The 25,254-nt window shown below is 37.5% G+C and overlaps 2 protein-coding genes across 4 annotated transcripts in view; one reads left to right on the top strand and one right to left on the bottom strand.

Annotated features, from left to right (window-relative positions):
- Nucleotides 1-25,254, bottom strand: part of TNNI3K (TNNI3 interacting kinase) — a 292,001-nt gene that overhangs the window by 63,488 nt on the left and 203,259 nt on the right. For all 3 annotated transcript variants that reach the window (XM_040470642.1, XM_040470643.1, XM_040470644.1), the window contains one exon: nt 20,266-20,375. In XM_040470642.1, the coding sequence (XP_040326576.1) occupies nt 20,266-20,375 (110 nt within the window). The remainder of the gene's footprint in view (nt 1-20,265; nt 20,376-25,254) is intronic.
- LRRC53 (leucine rich repeat containing 53) lies at nt 425-15,259 on the top strand. Its single transcript, XM_040470650.1, has 4 exons — nt 425-730; nt 3,074-3,889; nt 8,997-9,512; nt 12,484-15,259. Exons 1-4 carry the CDS (start codon nt 640-642, stop codon nt 14,778-14,780), a joined length of 3,720 nt encoding a protein of 1,239 aa, XP_040326584.1. The 5' UTR covers nt 425-639; the 3' UTR covers nt 14,781-15,259.

Raw genomic sequence — 25,254 nt, 5'->3', positions numbered from 1 at the left:
AGAAAAAAGAAGTAATTTACCTAAGATACTATCGTCAGTAAAGAGCAGAACTGAATTCAAAGCTAGGTAGAGCTTGTGATCTTAATGCTCCTCCAGACTCCCTTTCTAAGTATGGCATCTAAATCTGTACAGAATAATTTGCTTGTACTTATGTAAGATTCAGTGCCTGAGATTAACTTCTGCACACTAGAAAGAACACTTAACAGAGAGTTAAAAGATGGTGAGGTTAAATACTGAAGGGCTATGCGACTTTAGATAGTTGATTAACCATTCCGAACTTCAGGTTTTCAGCCTCAAATTGAGTTGCAGAGTTAAAAGAATTAAATAAGATAATGTATGAGCAAAAAAAAAAAATTACGAAGTAATTTAATTCTTAAGTAATCTGTACTAATGTGTGTGCTGTGGATATGAGGTCTCTAAATTTATGGCCAAATGCTTTAAAAGTTTGGTTTAAATTATACACAAATTAAGAATTCTAGCTATTTATCTGGCATCTTGTGAGAACCCAAGGTGCTCATTAAATAGCAAAAATCACCCAAATGGCTCCTGAGCTGACTATACTGAAAGCACGGATAATAAATACCAACATCATGATGTGCCTGCTCTCTCCTTTCAGGTGGATGGCTCATACTCTTCGCCATGATGCTGCAGGTGGTGGCGGCCTGCCCTGCGTCATGTGTGGTGTGCGCCAAAGATGTGACCCTCTGTCACCAGCTCACCTATATAGTAGGTAATAAAACCAATAACTCTTAAAAGAAAGTGTTAAGTGTATCTGGCAAATCCATTGCCATGGCTTTCATTACACTGAGTGCTCTCTGGGCCCAGCCTGAAAGAGGTAAATGTTTAAAGAGCAAGCTTTTCACAGTGACTGAAGACTGATACTATTATTTTATTTTTCCTATTCCTGGTGGTCTCAACCAAAGCTATGTTAAGACCTGCAGAGGCAACTGAAATATTCTGCTATTACAAAAGAATACTACCATTTCATGCAGCTACATACTTTTTTCTAAGAAAAGAAAAAAAAAGCAAGCCACTTTAATTATATTTTTGTCCACACTTTATGCATATATGAACCCTACCACTGGCTGGAAAAAAATATCAATGAATCAGAAACCTGAACTACAATTGCTCAACATTAGTAAGATTAAGTGATGTACCAGCAAAACAGATTATTATCAAAGTGCATCTAATTTTGAAAGTCTAGTCTTTTTTTATTGGTGGTAAATGAGCTGTAGAAATGCTAACAAGATACACTGCCTGTATTCATTACATATTGCTTGCTTAAGTCAACAATTTAATAAGACACCTTATTAACAAATTTGAGGAGAATGTGATTTACATTCCGATATCCAAGACGAGATAAACAAGCTATAAGTTCTTCCAATGGAAAAATTTCAGAAACAAGTCCGAGTTAAGATGGAGCAAATGAAGCTGATTTTTTTTTTCATTTTGAAAATCCTATGACTCTATGAGAATTAAGAGATAGAAGTTATCGTTATCCCTGACAGGAGAGAGACAGTTTCAAGGGTAGTTTGTTGTACACGGCTTCCAATTAGTATCAAAAACACTTAAACACTAAAATCCTACCCTCTCAAATAGATTTCCTGACTTCACTCCTTCCCCCCGCCCCAGCCCCCCATCGGAGATAGCTGATGTCGGTAAGAAACAAATATTCCTCATCTACCTTGTCGCACCTCTCTATTTTCCTTCTCATTTACAGTACATCACATTTGTGAAGTTAAATTTCATAAACACAGAGCAGTAAATGGATGACCTGTGGGTGGAGCGTCTGTCTAGTCCTAGACAAGAAGTAATTGACAGAATCAATAGCCTGCTCCCTCAGACTCGATAAATCCCTAGAGAACTGGGGATCCATAAAAATGAAACTCCCTCAACCCATATCAAAAACAATATTGAGAGAAACAAAATGCTAAACTGGCCAGAATTAATAGAATTCAAATAATCAGTGATAATACTATAAAGGGAAAAAAAAAAAAAAAACCACCATGACTTAAGCTTGCAGGTGCTGTAGAGATGGGAACAATTCTTCCAAGAGAAGGCATTGTGAAAATTCTTTGTTTTTTTTACATTTTTTATCTCTTTGTTTCAGCAATGCAAGTCTGAATTCCATAAGGGAATTGTGATTTGCTTCCCCCATGGTTGATTGTTCAAATATCACCTGTAGACCTCCCAGGGACAATGGTCTCTTCCATCTTTATGACACTGTCATTTGCAGTCAAAACAATTTTAGCATGATAAAGATGTGTTACAATAACTCCTGATTATAATACATCTTTATTGAGTTAAAATGCTTTGATTTCTAATGACAGAGCAGTGATGGCTCTGAGGTGATTATGGTGAAGGGATTTAACAGTCGGAAGCCCTGAGTACCACCTGCCATCACATGATATACTTCATTGGAGGGAACAGATATTAGGGAGGAGGCCAAGATGGCCCAGACTATAATGAGAACCCCACTGACAGATCCTCAGGTCATCCGGAGAGAATATGGATCCTTACCAAATTGCCAACTTTTAACCTGGAGCTAAAAAGCAGAAACCAACCCTCCTTTTCACTCCTCCCATCCAACCTATACCTTTAAGTTTGAAAGAAAAGGTGACTGCTTTCACAGCATCAATATACACTGATGGTGGGAAATGGGTTAGGAAGCTCAGACCCAGGCATGGCTCTTGGGGGAATCTGCTTGGGGCCAACAGGGCTGGAGCAGGTCACTGCACAGCCTCACAGAGGAGAAGCCTATAAAGCCACCTTCAAAAAAAATCAGTGGTGATAATTCTAAACAGTGAATTAACTTTCGACATGGAAAGGAACAGATGGGTTTATGTTTCTCAAATAAACATGTCATAGAAACAAAGAATATAAAAATCCATCATTCTGATAAAGAGCCAGCTTCCCTTTAAACTGAGAAATCAGAGAATTATTTTCATTTTGTTTATTGTTCTTACCCAGGTGATAAGATTGCTCAGAGGGCATCGATTGTCTCAGCTCTCCACTGTACTCTCCTCTCACTTGTGTGTGCCTTGTTTCTGGTGTGTGCTTTTCTTCCCCACAGCAGCCCCTGTGACCACGAGGGTTTTAATCATCACTGATGGATACCTCTCCACTATAGACAGCACAAACTTGTCTCTCTTGTTTAATCTTGCCTTGCTCTCCTTGAGCAGAAATGGCATCGAGGATGTTCGGGAAGATGCCCTGCATGGTCTCTCAAAGTTGCAGACATTGTTGCTGGAGCACAACCGCATATCCAGCTCTTCGCTTACTGATCACACCTTCAGCAGGCTTCTCAGTCTGCAGGTTCTGGTGCTTAGCAATAACGCTCTCCGCACCCTGCAAGGGTCCTGGTTCCGAAACACCAAGGGCCTGACCCGGCTCCAACTGGATGGGAATCAGATCACTAATCTGACAGACAGTTCTTTTGGAGGCACAAAGCTCCACAGTCTCAGGCATCTGGATTTATCTAACAATTTTATTTCCTACATTGGGAAAGATGCCTTCCAGCCCTTGCCTCAACTACAGGAAGTGGACCTTTCTCGAAATAGGTTGGCCCACATGCCAGATGTTTTCACTCCACTGAAGCAGTTGATCCTTCTGAGTTTAGATAAGAACCAGTGGAGCTGCTCTTGTGATCTCTACCCTCTTGCCCGGTTTTTAAGAAACTACGTTAAGTCTTCTGCTCACATGCTCAGGAATGCCAAGGACCTAAATTGTCAGCCGTCTGACACAGCGGTGGCCATTGCAAAGAGTGTGCTAAAGCTGTCTGAGACCAACTGTGATTCCAAGGTTTCCAACTTGACTCTGGTTCTAAAGGACAGAAGTTCCCTCCTCCCAGGGCAGGATGTGGCCCTGCTGACTGTCCTTGGCTTTGCAGGTATGCCATGGAGAAATGTGTCCAACTCTTCTCCATATTCTTAAAATACACTGAATGATGCCAATCCTGGGCAATTGGGGAAATTTTCCAGGGCTTTGGAAGGGAGAGGTTGTCACTGAATGTGGGAGGATAGTGATTAACTTGGCACAGGTTGTTAGAATTTCCTGTTGCAGAGAAGCTAACAGAAGAAAGGGGCTTGGACCAGAATTCAAGGGCTAGGTCTTGGTATAACTACCCCTGTAATACTGAGTCTATTACCTTGCTATTTAGACTTCAGTTATCTTGTCTAGTGTGGGAATAGTATCTATATTTCATCCATCATCCATCTGCCATGAACTACTGGTACATTCATTAAAATGCGAGGAATGGGGATTAAAAAGTGATGAGACGTGGTCTCTTTCCTCAAGGCACTCACATACATGTGTATGCCTCCCCATGGGATAGTAAGAATTGGTGGGCTTAACCATGTGCACGAGAACGTGCTATTAGGACAATCACATGCAATCCTGCTCTATAATGGTTGTACAGCACAATGATTAAGTACACGAGCTCTGCAATTAGATTGCCCAAGAGAATCCTGGCTCCCCTCTTACTTGCTATGTGACCTTGGGCATGTTATTTAGCCTCTCTCTGCCTTGATTTCCTCCTATTTGGGGGTTCTGAATTCTTACAAGATTTCTGTTTGTCTAACTCATTCCTAAACTTGGCGCATACCTCCCCAGATTGACTAAGCAGGAGATAATTTTCAACTCTATTATTTTGCTGTGGTAGTTTAAGCATTTCTTTAACTATGCATCAGCTATTGTTACCTTTCACTGGATGAATGATATAAAGTGGTACTTAGTGTCATTAGTCAAAGATCAAATACACATGAGATTTCTTGAGTCATCTACCTGGAATGTGTATTTTCCCCCTATGCTTGTAGTTCGTGGTGAAATCCTTAGCACTTGTAGGTAACCATGGCAAGGAGTGGTGGGTAGGGTGGGGTGGGGTGGGAGGTGGTTCCTCAAAGCTAGAAGACCAGAGGCTGGGCAAATTACATCCAGGACTGAAATGAAGGTTTTGAATATGTGCTATATATAATTATTCTATAGTAGGTTTCCAGTGAAATCTGAACATCATATTTTCAACTCCTCCTGAGAGTTACAATTTTAATCAGAATAGATGGAAACCAGAGTCAGGTCTAAACAATGAACTACCATCGGCAATAATCAAACTCACTTGGAAGTGAATTTAATCCTCTCAGAAAGATAAATTGTTTTAAAAACTGTGTAACCATGTCAGTAATTATAAGTGTTAAGAAATAATTTACCATAAAAGACAAAAGTAATAGGGCAGGGAGTTTTACCCTAAATGTCCGAGAATGCTAGAGTTCAAAGACTAGTTCTAGGGAATAATTAATACATATTTCGATAAGAACATACACAGATGCAAAATGTTGTGGGGCTCAAATATATTTGGGTAATGCTGGACTAAACAAAGTGAAACCGGCTTCTTTACTGCAGTGTTTTCCTCATTGCCTTTCATTTTCTAATAAGCATTATGAACCCCAAAGTTCATACAATGTGGGGCACTTCTCAAATTCATTTAACCATTAACTCTTTTTTCACAGAGGATTTCATTACATTAGTGTTTTGTAGGGCATCATTTTGGAAATATTACAATAGAGATTTTCAGTATCTTCTAGGTATTTTTATATATTTTCGGAAAAGATTTTACTAGTGTAGAGATGGATATAAATTCTGGAAGATTCAAAGGTTAGTCAAAATAATAGGAAGCTTATAATAGGAAGCATGGGTAAATTCTTATGAATACACACATGTTAAGTTTTAAAGTGTGAAAGTATCTTAATGCATCTTTCACTGAGTAATTGTTACAGATGCTGTTTTGAGAAGGTGTTTGTCTTTAAAAAAACTCTGATTTTGTACAATTTATTCTATTAAGACTCTACTCCTTTTGAAATAAAAGTGTAGTCAATAATCTATACCTGTAGATTATGGGGTAAAAGACTTAGAACTATAATTTGACCTCTGATTTCCCTTTCCTTCTTTGGCTACAGTAAATCATTACAATTCCAGGGAATATAATCATATTCAGTGAATTTAAAACTATTAAGTGATTATTTGGCATCAAATGCTAACATCTTAACACTTCCTACTCTGAATTGGTGGGTGAAAAGAGAAAGATTTCATGAAGCTCTAACATTTCCAATGAGAACTTATTAAATTTGTTTTTTGTTGTTATTGTTGTTTTTCCAACTCAGAAAGATTGTTAGAACAACCTCTTAAAAATAGCAACAATGCCCATGGCAATGAAAATTCAACCATCTCCTTAATAGCACGTTCAGCCTGCATACAAGCTTCATTTGCTGCTTTCTGCTCCCTGCACTAATAGAAAGTGACCATACCTGAGTGGTAATGTGATACAGACATACTTCTAGCATCAACAGCAGGAGAGTGAGTGGTTCCTTGCCATTTAGACACAATTAGAGGAGAAATTTACCCTATAATCAGATTATGCCTACTCTCATTTCAATGGCTGATGCATGTGTTTAAAAAATTTTAGGTCTTTATTTCCTTTATTATTTGGTTTAGTAACTGCACCAGCCATACAAAGTATTCTCTTAATGATTTTACTTTTTGTACTTTTTAATCCTTCTCCCCTCCCCCAACCATTAAGTGTTCTAGGACCTAATAGGGCAATATCAAACCTAAACAATAGAAGCAACAATCATAACCATGAATCATGATGATAGTCCACTGAACCTTACTTTAATCAAAGCACTGCATTAAATATGTCACATATATTACCTCACTTAATTTCTGAGTGGTAATAATCATCCCTGTTTGACAGAGGTGGAAAAATAAGGCTCAGAGAGGTTAGAAAACTTGCCCAAGGGAGGGTGCCTGGATGGCTCAATTGGTTTAGCATCTGACTCTTAGTTTCCCCTCAGGTCATGATCTCATGGCTCATGAGTTCCAGCCCTGCATCGGGCTCTGTGCTGACAGCATGGAGCCTGCTTGGGATTCTGTCTGTATCCCTCTCTCTCTGCCCCTTTTGCTCTTTCTCTCTTTCTCAAAATAAATAAATAAATACCCTCTTTCTTTTTCTTTCTTTCTTTCTTTCTTTCTTTCTTTCTTTCTTTCTTTCTCTTTCTTTCTTTTTCTTTCTTTCTTTTTTTTTAAAGAAAACTTGCCCAAGGGAAGTGTCAGAACAAAGCTTTGAATCCTGAGTTTTCTTACACCATGTAAGATATATAGAGTGTTTCCAAAATTTTCGTATTTTCATATGTTTTTAATATCTTAAAGCTGAAACCGTTGTTTGGAATAACCCTAGCTCTAGGATCTGGCAATAAAAACATTCTGGTCTACATTTTGCTACTACTTTTAAAAAATGTTGAGTATTCAATAGATATTAAATTATTTCAAACTGTGACAGCACTAAGAATATACTGTTGTCAACTAAATTAAAATGAGGCTTATAAGACTTCAAGATCTAGTAAACTATCCAAAGGTTGAAGTTTTGTATCAGCGGCTGCTGTTCTCTTTGGAATCTTCATCCTTAACAGAACAAGGAAGCGACCATGCCTGACACTTTCCCTTTTCTTTCAAGTTCAAAAAATAACATCATATTTTCATTAAAGTTGCCTGCAGTGGAGGGAACCAGGCATGGTGCAGTCAATTGAAAAGTCTAAAATGCTGACATCATCTCTTTCACTGTTCTCATTTCCAGTGTCAGGAAACTGTGTTCTCTAGGGGAAATGACTTGCCTGAGGTCACACGGCAATTTATGGTCAGAGCTAGACTTAGAAGACAGAGCTCCTAGCTCAGTTGATAGTGATGCCATGTCTTCCCAATCACCATTTGTAACATTAGACCACTCAGTGCATTTCATTATTAGAACTCATAAACAGAATCCCTTCTGTTTATTTAAGAATATTCAATAAACATTTCTGGAGTGCCTGTGCTAGAGTTAAGGGTACTGGAGATACAGAGTGAACAAGACTGAAAAGGTCCATTTCCTCATAGTGCTTAATTCTAGCGGCGCGGGGCGGTGGGGGGGGGGGGAAGGGGGGAGACAGACAGTGAACAAGCAAGCAAGTGAACCCAATAATTTTATACTGCTATAAGTGCTGAGAAAAAAGGAAATCACTGTGACAGAGAGGGAGTTGGGTATAACTCAGAGACTTTGGTTTGAACATCTAGGTGGTTGAGCATGCCGTTTGTCAAGATGGGAAACAGGGATGTCTAAACAGGTTAGACTCTGCACGTGAGTTTGAGAAACACTGCCCTTTATAATTTTATTCAGAGAATAAACTATATTATTTAGAGAATAAACTTATTCAGAGAATAAGCTACACATACAAAGAACATGAAAGAACAGTACCAGACAGTCTGAGATTAGATGTCAGTCATTTTATTGTGGGAGTTCATAGAAGGGAATGATCTTTACAAGATGGAAAAAACAGCAAACATATCAAGAAATTTTGAGGTATTGATTCAGTTCTTAAAAGATAAATAAATTTCAAATAAGCAGAGATAGGAGAAAGTATTGCAGGCATCACTAAGGGTGTGCACAAAGGCTCAGAAGTACTTTAAGACTAATGAAGAGTTTGAAACACAGTGTTTTAATAACGAAAAATGAAAAAGTAGGCAAGGGAGGGAGGTTATGGCCAGACTGCAGGGAATGTTCTATGGGAATTTCCAGGTACGTACTAAATATAGTCTATTTTTATTCACTAAGGGATTAAGAAATAGAAAATTTGGTTTCCTATAGGCAGAAAAAGAACTTTAATGCAAGAATTATTTTATCTTGGATGAATCTCAGTCCATGAAAAAAACCCTTTTTTTTCTACCAAAGATATTCCAGATGACACTTTTTTCTTAAAATTTTTAATAGAGACAAAAAAAGATCCAAATTAACAAACAGAACAATGTTGAATAAACAGCCTCTGTCTGGACTGACATTTTTCTACATGGTGATAGACTGCCCACCTATTCTGATGCCCTTTAAACCATTAACCTTGATATTTGTGGATTTCACATTTGGTGATTTATACGTTTCTTCCTATGATGTTATCTTTTAATGGTCTCTCTATTTGTCACAGGAGCTGTTGGTCTCACTTGCCTAGGTTTAGTTGTATTTAACTGGAAACTCCAACAAGGCAAAGCAAATGAACACACATCAGAAAACCTTTGTTGCAGAACCTTCGATGAATCCCTGTGTGCTCATGAGGCAAGAAATTACCACACTAAGGGATACTGTAACTGCCACTTAACTCAGGAAAACGAGATAAAGGTCATGTCCATTGTGGGGTCCAGAAAGGAAATGCCGCTTTTACAGGAAAACAGCCATCAAGCAGCACTGGCCTCTGAGTCCAGAGCCCTTGACAGATCATTTAGAAACCTGAAAGGGAAAGACCATGGGGCAGACAGCACTTTCTTCTGCTTTGGTGGCAGATTGCTGCAGTCAGGATGTTCACAGCCTCCTGGGAATGTGGCAGCTTTTAATGAAGCCAGCTTACTTACAAGATACTGTCCAAAGAGAGTTAAAAAGCTAAGGAATCATGAGTTGGGGGAAGTCCAACCTCAAAGTCTGCCACAGCATGTAACAAGAACAATAGGTGAGTTGTCTTGTTTTAGAAAATCCCACTCTGTTTAAATTTCTCTGAAAGAGGTAATCTCCTTTAATTTTCTCAATAGAAGAATGCCATAAAAATCATTGTGTAGCACCAGTCTATCCTTCTTACAAACATACTGGACCCCTCTGGGTGTGGTGTGGGTGTGGATTGGGGGTGACGTGTAGATGAGGACCCCCCACCCCCCGCCCAGGAGCTGAGAGTAAGTATATATTGTGCCTTTTGGAAAGTGAATTTTCTGATCCAATGCCTAACAGTGTTTTGGTTTTTATTTTTGTTTTTGTTTTTGTTTTTTGTTAAGAAAAGAAGCCTTTTAAATAGCAATATACTGTTAAGATTTATGAGAGGCTGAGTATTGGCTTCTATTCCAACATCCTTCGAGCTCTAATGCCAATTCTGCAGTAAGCAACCTTCTCAGAGCATGACATGTTAGAAGAATGAGCCTTCTAATGCTAGTGATTCATTTCAGGAATGATGTCAAGACACACACTTTGCTTGCTGAGCTGTCAGGGATGATAACTTCCCAGTCCAGGGAAAGTCAGGACTTAATTCATCGTCCCATGTTGGGAGCCAAGTGAATCTGGCCATGACGTCTACCCACCGTACATGGGCAATGTCAATATTTAGGTGGAGGCAATGAATTAAATGTCTTCCTTTTCCTTCCTGAATAGTAAGGTAATGCTTTCAGGATCAGCAGTGAAACTTTGACAGTTTCTCTGTAAAGAGGTTCCTGTCATTTATGTGAATTGGTTTACAACAAGCAGGGCTTTCTCTCAAATATGAATGGCAGAGGTGCTGCACCAAGAAATTCGCACCATGAGGATATGGCCTTAAGGATGGATTTGGGGACAATTGGAAAAGAATGAACCCGTATGCTGTCTCAGATGTGGCATAAGGCAGGATGTGAATTTATTCCATTGTATTCCCCAGACTCCAGTTCTTACTAGTTTCTGGGGACTGATTATTTGATTCAAGAGAGGAATAGCCAAGGGGGGAAAAAAAGCAAAAAAAAAACAAAAACAAAAACAAAAACAAAATCCCAACAACAAAACATCTGCCATAGAAACCAGATCAGATTGGCTTTATTTTATAAAGAAATAAGTACTTACCCTTTCAACAGAGTCACACCTTAGACAGATGGTTAGCTTTGTCCAATGCCTTAACTTTTCTATGGGAAACTCTTATACTGAAGGGAATGCTGTCTCTTAACCATTTAAAACCCAGTCCCTTGTTTCACACAGAGAACACATTTGTTTGTCAAATCAATATATTTACTTTTAAGAAAGACTTGAAATTCTGCTACTTACCAGGCAGATGGAGATAGAGAAGACAGGTATTTGAGGAAAAAACAACCAAGACCACAAAAGAAGTCAGTAAGAGGCAATGTCACTCTGATTATGTCTTCAAACTTGGGGACACAGAACCATAGTATTTCAGGAGTAAGGGAGACTTTAGAGACTATGTAGTACAAAAGTTCCTAATATTTATCTTTGAGTCACAGAACTCTCTTAGAATCTGATAAAGGCTAAAATTCTTTCCCTAGAATAATTTTACACCCACATATAATTCTCATCTAAGTCTTGTCTCTTGATACCCATTGAGTAAATAGCTTCTCCAAGGTCACGCAGAAAATTGAAGGCAAATCTTCAAGTTAGATGCTAATGTGAAGCTTAGCATCTTCCTTTCTATTCCTTTCTTCCTTTCTCTTCCTTTCTATTGCTGAACAGAAATACTTCTTTCTTCCTTTTGGTAAAACAATTTCAGAAGACAAGAGACAGTACGCTTATAAGATGTAATTTTAAGTCTAATATGCATTGGGTTAAGAGAATAGGGTTTGGTGTCAGACAGACTTGGGTCAAGTTCTGCCCATATCATTAGTGGACATGTGATGAGGGGAAATGTTTTACCTCTTTAGGCTTATTTCTTCACCTTAAAGGTGATAGGATGATAGGACTTGTCCAGTGGATCACATCTTCTGTGAATATTAAATGAGATAATGAAGGTATAATACTTAGCACAATGCCTGGCTCTTAGTAGATGGTTAATTAATGGTAAATATTTCTATTACTTTTGTCATTAATATTATTTAACATGTATCATTAATATTATGCTAACATGTACAATTTAAAACTCACAGAGATTTCCGCAATAAAGATAAGGCCATATTCCAAAATACTCATTCATTTAACAAATATTTAATTAATACTATATATTTTTTAAAAGTTTATTTTTGAGAGAGGAAGAGCACACCTGTGCACATGTGCATGGGGGAGGGGCAGAGAGAGAGGGAGAGACAGAATCCCAACCAAGCTCCTTGCTGTCAGCATAGAGCCTGACTCAAGGCTCAATCTCATGCACCATGAGATCATGAGCTGAGCCAAAATGAAGAGTCAGATGCTTACCCAACCAAGCCTCCCAGACACCCCTTAATTAATACCATATTATGTGATGGGAAATAAGGCAGATATGGTCTCTGCTTTGTAGCCAATAGTATCATAACTATTTTGTTGTTGTTGCTGAGGTTATTCTATCTTTGAAATCTGAACATTACTCAATACAGTATCATGTTCTTCCTAATATTTAGTTCCAACTGGGAAATTAATGCAGAAAAAAATTATGCTGGCCATGTGAAAAGAGTTTAGTTATTATTCATTTTTAAAGCTGACATAACCAACAACTAATGTAAAAACATACAACTATGAATGTTTTCATTTCTAATTCTGCAACTTTTAGGTCAGCATTGCAACTGATTAAAATTGGCCATAAAGAGTAGCCTTGGAAACACACTCAACTACCCAAAGTCTTTTGTGAGTTTGGTTAAAAATCAGGAAATATTCAAGAATTGCCATAATCAGAGGAATCATTTTTGCACCTTTCATAAGGTTTCTAAGCATCAGTTTGGTTGGGGTAATAAAACTCTGCTCAGTGCTAAATTTCTGCATTTATTGTTCAGCAGATATCAACAGTGACACATTTAGTAGAAGATATGCAACATCCGGTTCAGCCTTGGCAAGAGAAAGTCTTGAAAAGCATTTAACAAATGAATCATGGCAGCCTCCAATAGAAAAAAAAGACAATGGCTTACAACCTCACAGGCAGAGACATTTTATTACAGGCTCATCATCCAAGCCTTGTGAGCCTGAGGAACATTGTGTACAAAAGGTCTTACAAAAACATAGATCAAAATATGATGATCCTTGTGGACTGTTAAAACAGAGCAGGCCTAGGTATTTTCAGCCGAAAAATTCTCTTATCTGTAAATATGTACCCTGTGATCAATTTCAAGATTATGTGAAAGAAAAGAAGCCAAATCGTAAAGAACATTCAAAGGCTAAGAAAGAGCAATTCCAAATTAACAGTGCAATAGAAAAATTCCTTATGAGTGAGGACAACATGGAGTTATCAAGGTTGTCAACAAAAATCAAGAAAACATATTCCCCAAAGAGGGTTAGCTTCTGTAATCCTGATTTAGTATCCAAAACATCAACCCATTGGAAACAGCAGAAAAGTCAAAGTAGCCACCTGACCAACTTGGATCTTAAAAAATGTGTCAATCTTCAGGAGGGAAACAAGGGAGGAAAATGGCTTACTGATCCACAGATTCTGAAAAAGAAGAGAACCAATCAAACTGACCTCGAAGGGAAAATTAAAAAACAAACTTCAAGGATAAAATTAAATTTACACCCTTTTAGAAAAGTCAAAGTCCATCCAGAAAAATCCTTGCCAGAACTCCCAAGGAAATGGAAACACATATTGTTACCACCGAATAAATTATCTAAAGCTTCTCAGAAAGAAGCCAGTATAAACCTTGTGTCCTCTGCAGAATTTTCCCAACAGCCAGAGAGTAACAGCTATGTTAGACTCATTTCAAAGAGTGTGCCTCTCAAACATGCTCCAAAGCAGACCCCACATTACAAAAAAAACACTAAAAAGACTCCTCTGCTCAGTGCTAATGACTTACCTCTAGTCAACCAGAGCTCTACAGAAGTCAACTGTCACCCTACTGGCCTCATTCTTGCTAGCAGCCTGTCAACATTGCCTCAGCCCACATCCATCAAAGCTGAACACAGGCATTCAAGCTCTCAGTTCTCAACTGAGCAAATGGAAGGTGCAACTCCCCTCGCATTGGATGTTCCTGGGTACTTACCAGCTACCTGGGAAAGTACAGGAAATGAGGTTTTACCACCCAGCAGTACCAGGGAGACAACTGACCAAGAGGCAACAGAGCCCACCCAGCACATGGAGCAGGACAAACCAAAGACCACTGAGCCAAATCAGCTTTCTTTGTCTCTGGGGAATCAAACACAACTTGTAGGTGTCCACAAGACTGACACCTATAAGGAACATACTTTAGATCAAAATCAAACTTTAAAACATGTAGAACAACACTCAAGTCATAAACAACTTAGAAATGAAGAAAAAACATTAATGACAAAACCAAAACTATCACATCAAATTGTGGAAAGTTGTATTACGGATGAGGGAAATGATGTAGGAAAAAAACTTTTTCAAACAGAAACTTATGATTCCTCTCTCATTCCCTCTGAGACACAAGCCAAGGGTGACCTAACAATGATGAAGACAAATTCTATTCCCTACCAAAATAGAACAGAGACTCCCAAAGATATCAGTACTTCTCTCAGTACTCAAGCCATTTGGAATCTAACCAATAGTGGCAAAAAAGAAATTGACAGCACAAATGCATTACCTAGAGATGATGGCACTGAAGCACTACAGATAAAAATATTAGAAAAAGAAGAGAATAAAATGCTCGATGAAAGTGAGGCAAATTCTAGTACATTAGTTAGGACTTCACAGATGACCTTAAAAGGCAGCAGAAAGGAAATGCAGCAAACTTGGGGAAATGGAAAAAGTGAAAAAAACATGTATGATTCAAGTTCTGTTGAGGCTACTATTACGGCTAAGGATTTGAGTATCACGTGTTCCCCTGAAATTGAAAATAGACATTCTTGTAGTGAAATTAACACTAATATGCAAGATTTGGGAGCCATTCAAACTATTCAACCAGATAAAGATAACAACACACATGAAGAAGGTACAGTAAGAGTGGAGATACATGAGGTGCTTTCCTCCTTATCAGAGTTAAAAGACGTTAGTTTTGAGACAAAAACTAAGGTGCCTCTAATTCCTAGAAGAATAACTGAAGCTGAAAACTCTGCTTCAAAACCTACACTGTATCCACCATCTGCTGATTATGTTAATACATCACCTTTAGAGGCAGAACTCAACTAATAATCATTTTCTACGTTAGCTTTCTTCAAAAGGACACACAAACACCCCCTAGCCTTTGCATACATTTCCAATGCATTATTTTGGAGGAAAAAATCCTCAGTACCTCATTGTTATCAATGAAATAAAAGTACTACTGAATATAATGCAAAAATCAAAGATGGAGCCACAAGATATGTTTGACACAATTAATTGAGTTTGCTTCTCTAAGGAACAGAAAAATGGGAAAGAAAAGTTTTGTCTAGTCCTGGAAAAGAAAACAAACATAAAAAAAAAAAAGCCTTAAGCAAATGAAAGATTAAATAAGAAAAAAGTACTTGAACAGTTTACACTTGATGTTTATTTTATGGAAATTACTGTACACATCTCAATTAGTGGTATTACAATATTGCTTTCTACACAGATGATTATATATTCATATTTGTGCCTGATCTGTTTTCCTAATTATGGTATGAAAATAAAAATTGAGCTTTGTTTGTTAACTGTAGTCTAGCTGATATGCATATTGGTATATTTCAACCATTTGCAACTGTTCTGTTGACAATTATCCTAGATCTTTAGAGTTTTTAAAACCTGTTATTTCAATAAGAGAAAAAAATTAAGGATTTCCAGGGGTAGTAGGCTTGTTCTGTAAAACCTGTAAAATCCTCTAAATCCACTAGGTGGGGATCTCAGCTTCAATCATTTTAGAAGAACAAATGGGGCTTCAAGATCAACACAATGGATCCTGAACAAAAGGAATTTTAACAAGCCTTATTGCCAATTATTATTAAGATTTTGAAAACTAAATAACCCATTAGTATATAAGCTTTCAAGGTTTGATCTCTTGAGTTTAGCATGTCACAATTTTTTGGTGTGAGTACTCCTTGTGCACAGAAATTAAATGTTCTTATAAATATTAGATTTAAAAGTAATAGTAGAATAAGCCTCTCTCATTCAAAGCCAGAGTTATTGGAAAGATAGAGGTATACTGAAACCATTTTATTTTTGATATCCCAGTAAAACATTCAAAGCATACCTTCATGGTATACAATATTACCCTATTTTATATTTCCTAGTGGGGGGAAAAAGGTTGTACTTTCTCTGCTCCTATCTATATATAATATATTTTTATATTTTTATATCTTTATATATTTTATATATTTACATATTTCTTGATATATCTTTATATATCACTATCTTTATGTCTATATTTGGCAAATGGTTAAGCTTAAAGGACTACTAGAATAATGTAAATACTCTTAGATGACCCACCTATCTCCTATTTTTTCTCCTATTCAGAATTGCCAGCAAATGATGTAACTTTCTTATTTTGAAAGTCCCTAACCTTATTCCTTCTCTTCTGTTTTCTCTCTGGGTTTAAAATTTCCTTGCTTTTAACTCCAACTCCTCTCCCCTCTATTTTTGTTCAGCCTCTCTGCTTGAGCTTAGCTCCTATGCCATCTGTCTGCCTACCCTGATCCTACTTCATTTGGTTAAGCGCCTTTAAGGTGAGAAGAGCAGCTATGCCAACTTCTTGCGCAATAACTTTTTTCTAATTGACAGTGCCCTAAGTTTTGTAGACCAGGTTAGTTGTTTTTGTTTTTGTTTTTGTTTTTGTTTTATCTCTTGGTAGCTATCTTTCTTTTTTTCCTTTTTCTATGCTTTTTTTTAAAAGCAACTTCACCTTGCTGCAGAGCTGTTGGCTTTGTTCTTCTCTCATTGTCAACAATATCCCTGACACCTAAGGGCCTAAAGAACCAGTACTCTGGTCACTAGCTGATTCTCAGAAGGCAGCCATTGACAGTTCTCCAGGGCTCTTTCCTCTTCTTCATTTCCTAAATCCAGTCTTTCACTTCCTTAGGATGTTTTGTTTCCTTTGAAGTAGTTCTCAAATTTACCCTTGTTCCTGAATCCCCATGGTAACCATTATAGTCTTTGTGTTGTAATCAACTGGATTAATGCAGCTAGCAGCCCAGCTGGAAGCTCTGACATCCCTGTCTTTTGCTCCCGTTTCAGCCCTCTAATTCTCTGCCTTTACTGGGCACAAACAGCCTGAGGTGCCTGCTAAAATGACAAGTCCTAGACTCCATCCCAGACATTTTGATTCAGTAGATTTAGAATAGGGCCCCAGAACCTTCATTTTAAGAAATATTCCCAGGTAAACTGGAGCAGGTAATAGGTAGCTTACATATTAAGAAACAATGCTCAGCTATCCCAATGCACACTAGAAGATAATTTAGTGCCTGTCTCACTAGACTACATATAATTCTTTTAACTTAAACTTTTATACCAAATTCAGATGGATTTTCTAAAAAAAATTGCTTTTATCATATCTCTGCACTGCTTTAGAGACAAAAAAACATAATTGCCTGGAATTTCATATCCAAATTCCCTATTCTGGTTTCCAAAGCTTTCCAAAATCTGACCTAACAGGACTTTTCCTCCACCTTTCACTATTTTCCAAACAGCATTTTCCATTTCCCACACATAGGAAATAATAATGTGCTTTCAATTTAAGGAGTGAGGCAAAGACAAACAAGAAGGAAAGAATGAGTGGTAAACTAGATAACCTAGAAAGCAATGGCCAGGAGAGCATGGCGTTAGTTCTCAGATCTAAAGGTGAACTTGTTTCAAATGATGGTATAGAGATTAAATCCCTCAGTGGCTACATGTTTCCATAACTAATAAGTCTCTCCCTTGTGTCCTTTCTCTCAATGAGTTTGTACGTGGTCTCTTTGCTTGGACTGTTTTTCTCTCTCACCAACCCCCTTCATTCAGCAAACTCCTATTTATGCTTGTGATCTCAGCTCTAGTGACACTTCTTCCAGGAAGCCTTTCCTGACCTACACTAACTCCTTGTCCCTCACTTGCCAATTTCTGTAGTATGCATTCTCATCTAATCTTATTTTCCTTGCTCTGCCTTGTAACTATAAAATCATTAATGTGTTTATTCAATTAATCTCCATTTGGGTACTGGCCCTTAGGCTCCATGGAGAGTGCATCTTCACTGAATCCCCAGAACTTGTTCCTGGGGCAGTATATAGTAGAGACTTAATAAATAATTGTTCAGGGAAAGAAAGAAAACCAGCTCATTGTTTCCCTTTTCCTCACTACTCCGGCTACTCACATGAAGACCTTATTGCATAATGCCAAGATGATTCAGGTGTGTCACATCCAGAGGCAGTTAACTTCTTAATGAGATGGGTACCATGGTTAAGCCAGGGCCCAACCTGACTGTCCAGCCCAGAGATAGCCAGCTAGTCAGATACTTTGCTTCCTACTGTGCTTTCTCCCCATCCTTCACCCTGAAATTCATTCCTGGAGTCCAGGCCCTGGGCTGGTAGGCTTTGCTGCTTAGCAATAAAACTTTTCCAGTAAGCACTTGATTTTGGCCTCTTAGTATTTTTTTTTTAAACCTTATATGTACCCTCCTTTGGCTTTATTCAGGTTCTCTTTCTCATTTCCTTTTTTTTTTTTTTCAACGTTTATTTATTTTTGGGACAGAGAGAGACAGAGCATGAACGGGGGAAGGGCAGAGAGAGGGAGACACAGAATCAGAAACAGGCTCCAGGCTCCGAGCCATCAGCCCAGAGCCCGACGCGGGGCTCGAACTCACGGACCGCGAGATCGTGACCTGGCTGAAGTCGGACGCTTAACCGACTGCGCCACCCAGGCGCCCCTCTTTCTCATTTCCTAACCTGTTACTTGTGATATCCATCTACCCCCCGCCCAAATGCTTTTAGAAGTTGCTAATAACTTGCTTTTATCTCCAAATGAAAACTTCTATAGGTTTCTTATTTATAATCATAATCATGAAGAGTCAGTTAATAGAAGCCAAAGGGACTCTTGTGATTTTTTTTTTTTTTTTATGTTATACTTTGGAACAACTCACACACCAAAGAGAGAAAGAAATTCTGCATTATCTCTTTGACATACTTATTCCTAGAAAATATGCCTAAGGTTCATAGTGAAAACAAAACAAAACAAAACAAAACAAAACAAAAAAACAAAGCCTTTTCTCAAACATTTTAAGTCATGTAATTTTCAAGACAATTTTTGGACACTGAAATTCAGATGAGTGGATTGGAGTCATTGACAAGCAATAGTGATATTCATTTACTCAACAAATATTTTTGACCATCTCCTAGGTATGGTTCTAGGTGCTGGGGTTACAGCAGCAAACAGAACAAGCAAACAAACTAGTCCCTGCTAGTCCCTGCTTTCTGGTAGTGAAAGAAGGTTCTACACAAATAAATACATAATCTGCCAGATTGAATGCTTAGGAGAAGAGTTCTTTTTTTTTTTTTTTTCTTTTGAGATAATTCAAATCACATGCCATAATAATCTTTATTTTCCTCCTTAAGAGTCTCTGTGTACACTTGTGGGATTGGGTAATGATTTCGTGTGGGTTTTGCCTATAGAAAATAGAAGTGGGGAACTATGCTTTCTCCTTCCAATATCTGGACTGGGGCTTACTCTATTTCTCCTTTGGTGAGGTGCTTTCTGAGAAAACAATAGTTACACTTTATCTGCTCCCTTGTTGAAGAGAGACAAAGGATGAGAAACAAGGTCATATAAGAAAAGCACAATAACTAGAGTGGTTTGGACTGGACAAATAAGGGCCATTGGGCTTTTATGTATAAGAACCTCCAGCATGAAGAATGTGAACTGGTTCTCTCTACTCAGAGCAGGAGAATCAATGTGGCAGACGTCAAAACACAAGGATATCAATAGACAACAATATATGCGGGCAGGGAAATTTTAGACACTGTGTTATCAGGAGAAAGTTGTGGAATCTCCTCCTTTGTCATTCTCTGAGGACAAAGTAGGCATTGAAATGTCTGGCATAGATAAGAAGAATCCTTTCCTGTAGACAAGTGGTCTGCGATTTCATTCTGGGATTATATGTGTGTTTCCCTCAACGATCTTAGATCTATGATCACATTTCATTTTTTTTCACTGTTTACATATTCTACTTTACTTATTCCTTCCATAACATTGATCCCTCCATCTGTGCTCTTAACCACTTTATCACAACCACTCAGAGAGTTAGAGAAGGACTAGGGCTAGGTCTCCTGTCTCCTGCTTGAGCCAGTGCTACTAAAGACCACTTGTCATGGGGCCTTTGCCTGAAGGCCTGCCTCATGGTGAAAAGCCAACACAAATCCATCTTGTGCCAAACTTCTTTCTTCAGAAAATGACTAACTGTGGCTCAAGCATAGTTAATAAAATTGCAGCTGAGATGAGACTGTGAGTCATCTGTCATACCCCGGTCTCTCTTTTGCTAATCAGTTGTGAGAAACATTTCAAAATCAGAGAGCAGCAGCAAAGAAATATGAGATACTCAGACTTCTTGAGGCAATTAGAGACTAAAGAGCAGAAGGCAAATCAGTCTTCCTGCCTTGACAGTCTTAAAATACACACTGAAAGTAGACTTTGGAGTTACACTATTTGTGACAGATTTTGACCATAACACATTTTCTAAGAGGAAATAAAAATCACTCACTTCAGGACATGCATTCCACCCTCGCATCAGCAGAGATGATATGGGCTTGGGAATGGAATAGCCAATGGGAGGTCTGATATGGTGGTAAGCCATGTCTGCTGCGGCAGCCGCTGCAAACCAAATGATCATGTCAATTTTGAAATTCACGTATTTATTTTAAGAAACATGAACAGACAACAAAACGTCATCAAAAATCAATCTGTGCAACATTAGCTGAGAATCAAAGAGAGCTCCATGCTGTTTTTTTTTAATGCTTAAAGAAAATGTTGGATAATTTGATACTATAAGATTATCTTTATAATTTTCCATTCATTCAGTTGTTCATTCAACAAATTGTGAGCAGAGGGAATTTACAAAAGATCAAAGACACATACAAAAGAACACACAAACATCAAGTAGTTTTGTGTGTGTGTCTGAAGTATAGGGTGTGTATGTATGTGATGTTATGGGAAGTAAAGACTGAAAGGCAGATTAGACAGTACAATGTCATAAGTCCTAGAATAAAGGGCTTATACTATACACAGCAAGTCATGGGGTGCCACTGAACTTTGCAGTTCTGAAAGCACTTGTATCACTTGGGCAAAACAGATGAGTTTTTGTTTAAATACAATTAGTGCTTATAAGAATGTTGGGATTTTAATATTTAATATTTATAAAGTAGTTACTAGTTTTTAAACTTTTAGCTAATCCATCATTTTAGCTAATACCACTCATTGACTGAATTCCCTAGTGTTACCTGCCTGCTTGGATTTCTAAATATTGCTCATCTTAAACTCCCCGTTATGGTGTCGTAATTCTTGGGACTTCACTCTTGATGCCTGGCTGTTGCCTATTTTTCGATTCTGCAACCAGTGATTTCTATACTCCCTTGGAAAGCAAGTTCACAGCTACTTTTATTGAACATGTTTTGTATTAGGCATCATGGAAGATACATACAAAGCTCTTTTAAACCTCCTAACACTCATGCAAAGTAGGTATTACTCTGTGTGTGTATGCAATTAGTTTTTAATTTGTGAAAAAATTAAATATAATTAGTAGTTGGTGTAGCCTCTTGTTCCAGATTCTATGCTCTCTTCAGCCACTTCACATTGAAAATACTTTGTACACAACACATGAAGCTCTTTTTATTCTTCAGAAAAACTCTGGGGGCGCCTGGGTGGCGCAGTCGGTTAAGCGTCTGACTTCAGCCAGGTCACGATCTCGCGGTCTGTGAGTTCCAGCCCCGCGTCGGGCTCTGGGCTGATGGCTCAGAGCCTGGAGCCTGTTTCCGATTCTGTGTCTCCCTCTCTCTCTGCCCCTCGCCCGTTCATGCTCTGTCTCTCTCTGTCCCAAAAATAAATAAACGTTAAAAAAAAAAAATTAAAAAAAAAAAAAAAAAAAAGAAAAACTTCTCTGTACGATTAGGAGGTTAAAGTTCCAGGACAATGCTGTTTCCTATCTTCTAGATTGTGATGTCATAAACATTTGTCTATATCTTAATAACTTTTTTTGAGATATTACCTACAACCACTACTCTCCACTAAACTTTGGTCCAATTCAGTTCTGTTTTAAGATCTACTCATCTAGTAAAATTATATGTAGTGTAACTTAATCAACATTTTGCTTTATGGATCAGTCAGAATTACTATCTAATTTTGACAAATGTGACCTTTATACTTGTTTTCTGTAGAATTTTAGAAACACAATTATAATAGAGGACAATTGTTAAAATATTTTGAGTATTTCTCATATATTGTTTGTATCATTGAGCTCATGTCCAATCCAATATACAATTATGTAATGCTTTTTTCCCCTAAATATCAGCATTTCTACAAGTTATTAAAACTCCAGGTTAACATATTTTTAATGGTTCTATATTCATTATGATTTACTTAATCATTCTTCAAGTTTAGGTTGTTCAAATTTGGCCATAAACACTTCAAAAAGTATATCTTTTCAATATGAATTTACCAATTTCACACGTTGTTTATATTTTGAGGGGTGAGATTAATGTCAAATGGCATAAGACTTTTGACACATACTGATAAGCTTTTTTCCTAAACAGTTGTACTAATTTATTCCCTTAGTCACCAATGTGTGAGAGAATTTTCATTACATCGGCAATCTTTCATTACATCGGAATCAGGTTTTCTCATTTTGTGAGAGATGTTGCTAACATGAGAGGTAAATTATATCAGCTCATTTCTTGTTTAAATTGTGTTCTTTGATGAGTAGTGAGGCTTAATATTTTCCCAAATATTTACTAGTTATTTGTATTTGAAATTTTAAGTTCATTTCCTTTGCTGCCTGGCATTTTAATGTTTCTTTGCAACAGCCGTTCTAATTGTACAATGGCTCCAGTTTGAGGGCAGAGTCAAGAATTCCATTTCTGCTTTTATTTTCAAGGCCATTTATAGAATATTTGCATTGTCACATTTGTCCACCATTTCTAGCCATTATCAGCTAGATTCGTAGTTGCTGACACTAAGAAAACACAGAAACAAAAGACTGGCCAAAACATATTTAGCAAACTTAACATGACTTACAAAATATGTCTTTTGTGTCACACACACACAAAAAAAACTAGGCATGTTAGATTCCTTCCATTGGCTACTCTTGAGTATTTTTAATTCCTTTTTGGAATGAGGTAAATAAATAAGCAAACACATTAACTAATGCTTAATAATCATTGATCTTCTAACTCTACTTTTTCACCTTATGACCATTTGGATATTGTTGAGCTGGTGCAGCTATAAGCATATAAACCAGTGTAGTGAATGCATTTAAACTAATTATACCTATCCTAATGGGTGGGGAGGGACTATTCATAAAGTGAGTTAAACTCAGATGCAGGTGCCAAATGTCTCCTTTGAAACCCTTTCAGACTCTGATACCAAGTCTATAAAGTTACTTGTTTTGCTTCTTGGCACTGTGTCTGGAAAATCAGTTTAAGATGAACGCTATTTAATTCTTCATTATTCAAAGTAGATTCTGCAAGGCCTTGGCATCTCCTTCTCTCTTTTGCTTTATACACCCTTGGCAGTGATGCTACTCATTAGCAGCAGAAAGTGGACAATGCAACATGAGGTGTCATGGAGTTGAAATTTGTCACCTTTAAAATTGCTTTGTCAGTCTTGCCTGAGTGGCCATGCTACGCTAACATCTGGGAAATTTTCTAGTATTCCAGATTCAGGACAGGGATTGTCAGCCCATTTATCAAATTTTTACCTTGATTGCTACATAAAATATGTTAAGTGATTTATGTACATGTTGGTTTCTACATTCACAATGGAAACTTTGCTATTAAGAGAGAATAAGGCTAAATATAAAAATATCAGTAACTATTGAGTACATACCATTTCTTCAGCACTGTGATAATTACCAATGATTTAGTGAAGCTTATAATCTAGATTCTAGAGTAGGACTGTCTAATAGAACTTTTTACAATGATGGAAATGTTATGCAGTGTTCACTATGGTAGCATACGGCTATGAAGCACTTTTTTTTTTTTTTTTCAACGTTTATTTATTTTTGGGACAGAGAGAGACAGAGCATGAACGGGGGAGGGGCAGAGAGAGAGGGAGACACAGAATCGGAAACAGGCTCCAGGCTCTGAGCCATCAGCCCAGAGCCCGACGCGGGGCTCGAACTCACGGACCGCGAGATCGTGACCTGGCTGAAGTCGGACGCTTAACCGACTGTGCCACCCAGGCGCCCCCCGAATTTTTATTTTCATTTCAATTAAAATAAATTTAAATTTAAACAGCCATGTGTGTCTAGAAGCTTCCATATTGTACTGCACAATTCTAGAGCATAGCCTTTTCCCACTCCTATTTTCCTGAATAAGATTCAAATTAAACATGATTTTGTGAGTCAGCCTCAAGGGTTTATATAACCATGGTGTTTATTTGTGGATTCAAGTTCTTTATTGTTCGTTAATAATTTATCAAGAAAAAATGGATATGACTAGAGATTGTCAAAAGGCATTCAATACAACACATGATAACCTTCATTTATTCATGTGACAAAATCTATTGAACATTCCATATGAGTGATAATAAGCTAAGAAAAAATAAAGTGTTAGGGTGTCAATAAAATTTGGCAAATAAATGGATAATTATTAAAGAAATGAATTACTGGATTTTTCTTGCTTTTTATGGTTCAAACACAAATTCAGAATTGTGATCCTTTTTTTTTCTGAAATGTTCTTTCATACCCTCTTTTCCTACATTACATCTAATGTCACTTAGGTCTTGGCTTAATGAAGTGTCTCTGGGTGCGCTCCCTATGTACTCCCATAGCACCAGGTACTACAATAGCATATATGTCATATTATACTTAATTGCCTATTTATTTGCTTGCCTCTGCAGATAGATCACAAGCTCCTTGAAGTCAGGATCTGTATCTTTTCACCATCATATCTCATGTGCTTAGCACGGTGACAGGAAATTAGTAGGCATCCAATTGATGTGCACTAAATGAATCAATAAATGAGACAGTTCAAAATATCATTTCATTGGAAATAATACAGATCATGGCATAGAGGACTCAGTAAAAATGTATTGTATAAATGAATGAAGATGATGGATTAAAGCCTATTAGTATCTTGCTCTTTATTATATGTCTTTAGGACAGAGCACAATGCCTGGTCACAAAGAAACACTGTAGAACGAATATAATGTTTTTTTAATATTAAATTATGATACAATTGGGTAAATTATTCATATTTGGTGGCATATTTAGATAATAATCTTATATTTTGTTCAGAACATTTGGGGAGGTGGCTTTAATAAACCAAAACAGTACGACTATTAAGAAATGCCCTTAACAAGGAAATCTGGGGGCCTAATTTCCAGTCTGGCTTTGCTTTTAACTCCCTGAGAGATCCTAATTAAGCTAATTTGCCTGTGTGAGTATTAATTTCTGTTCATGTAAGATGAAACAGTGAGGACACAGTGTAATGGTAATAAGCATGGGCTTTGGGGACAAGGAGCCATGCTAGTTAAGTCT

The sequence above is a fragment of the Herpailurus yagouaroundi genome, unplaced genomic scaffold (genome assembly GCF_014898765.1).
Source record: "Herpailurus yagouaroundi ecotype Mexico unplaced genomic scaffold, PumYag 77, whole genome shotgun sequence".
NCBI lineage: Eukaryota > Metazoa > Chordata > Mammalia > Carnivora > Felidae > Herpailurus > Herpailurus yagouaroundi.
The sequence above is the reverse complement of the archived record's forward strand: the minus strand, read 5'-3'. Positions and strand labels throughout refer to the sequence as shown.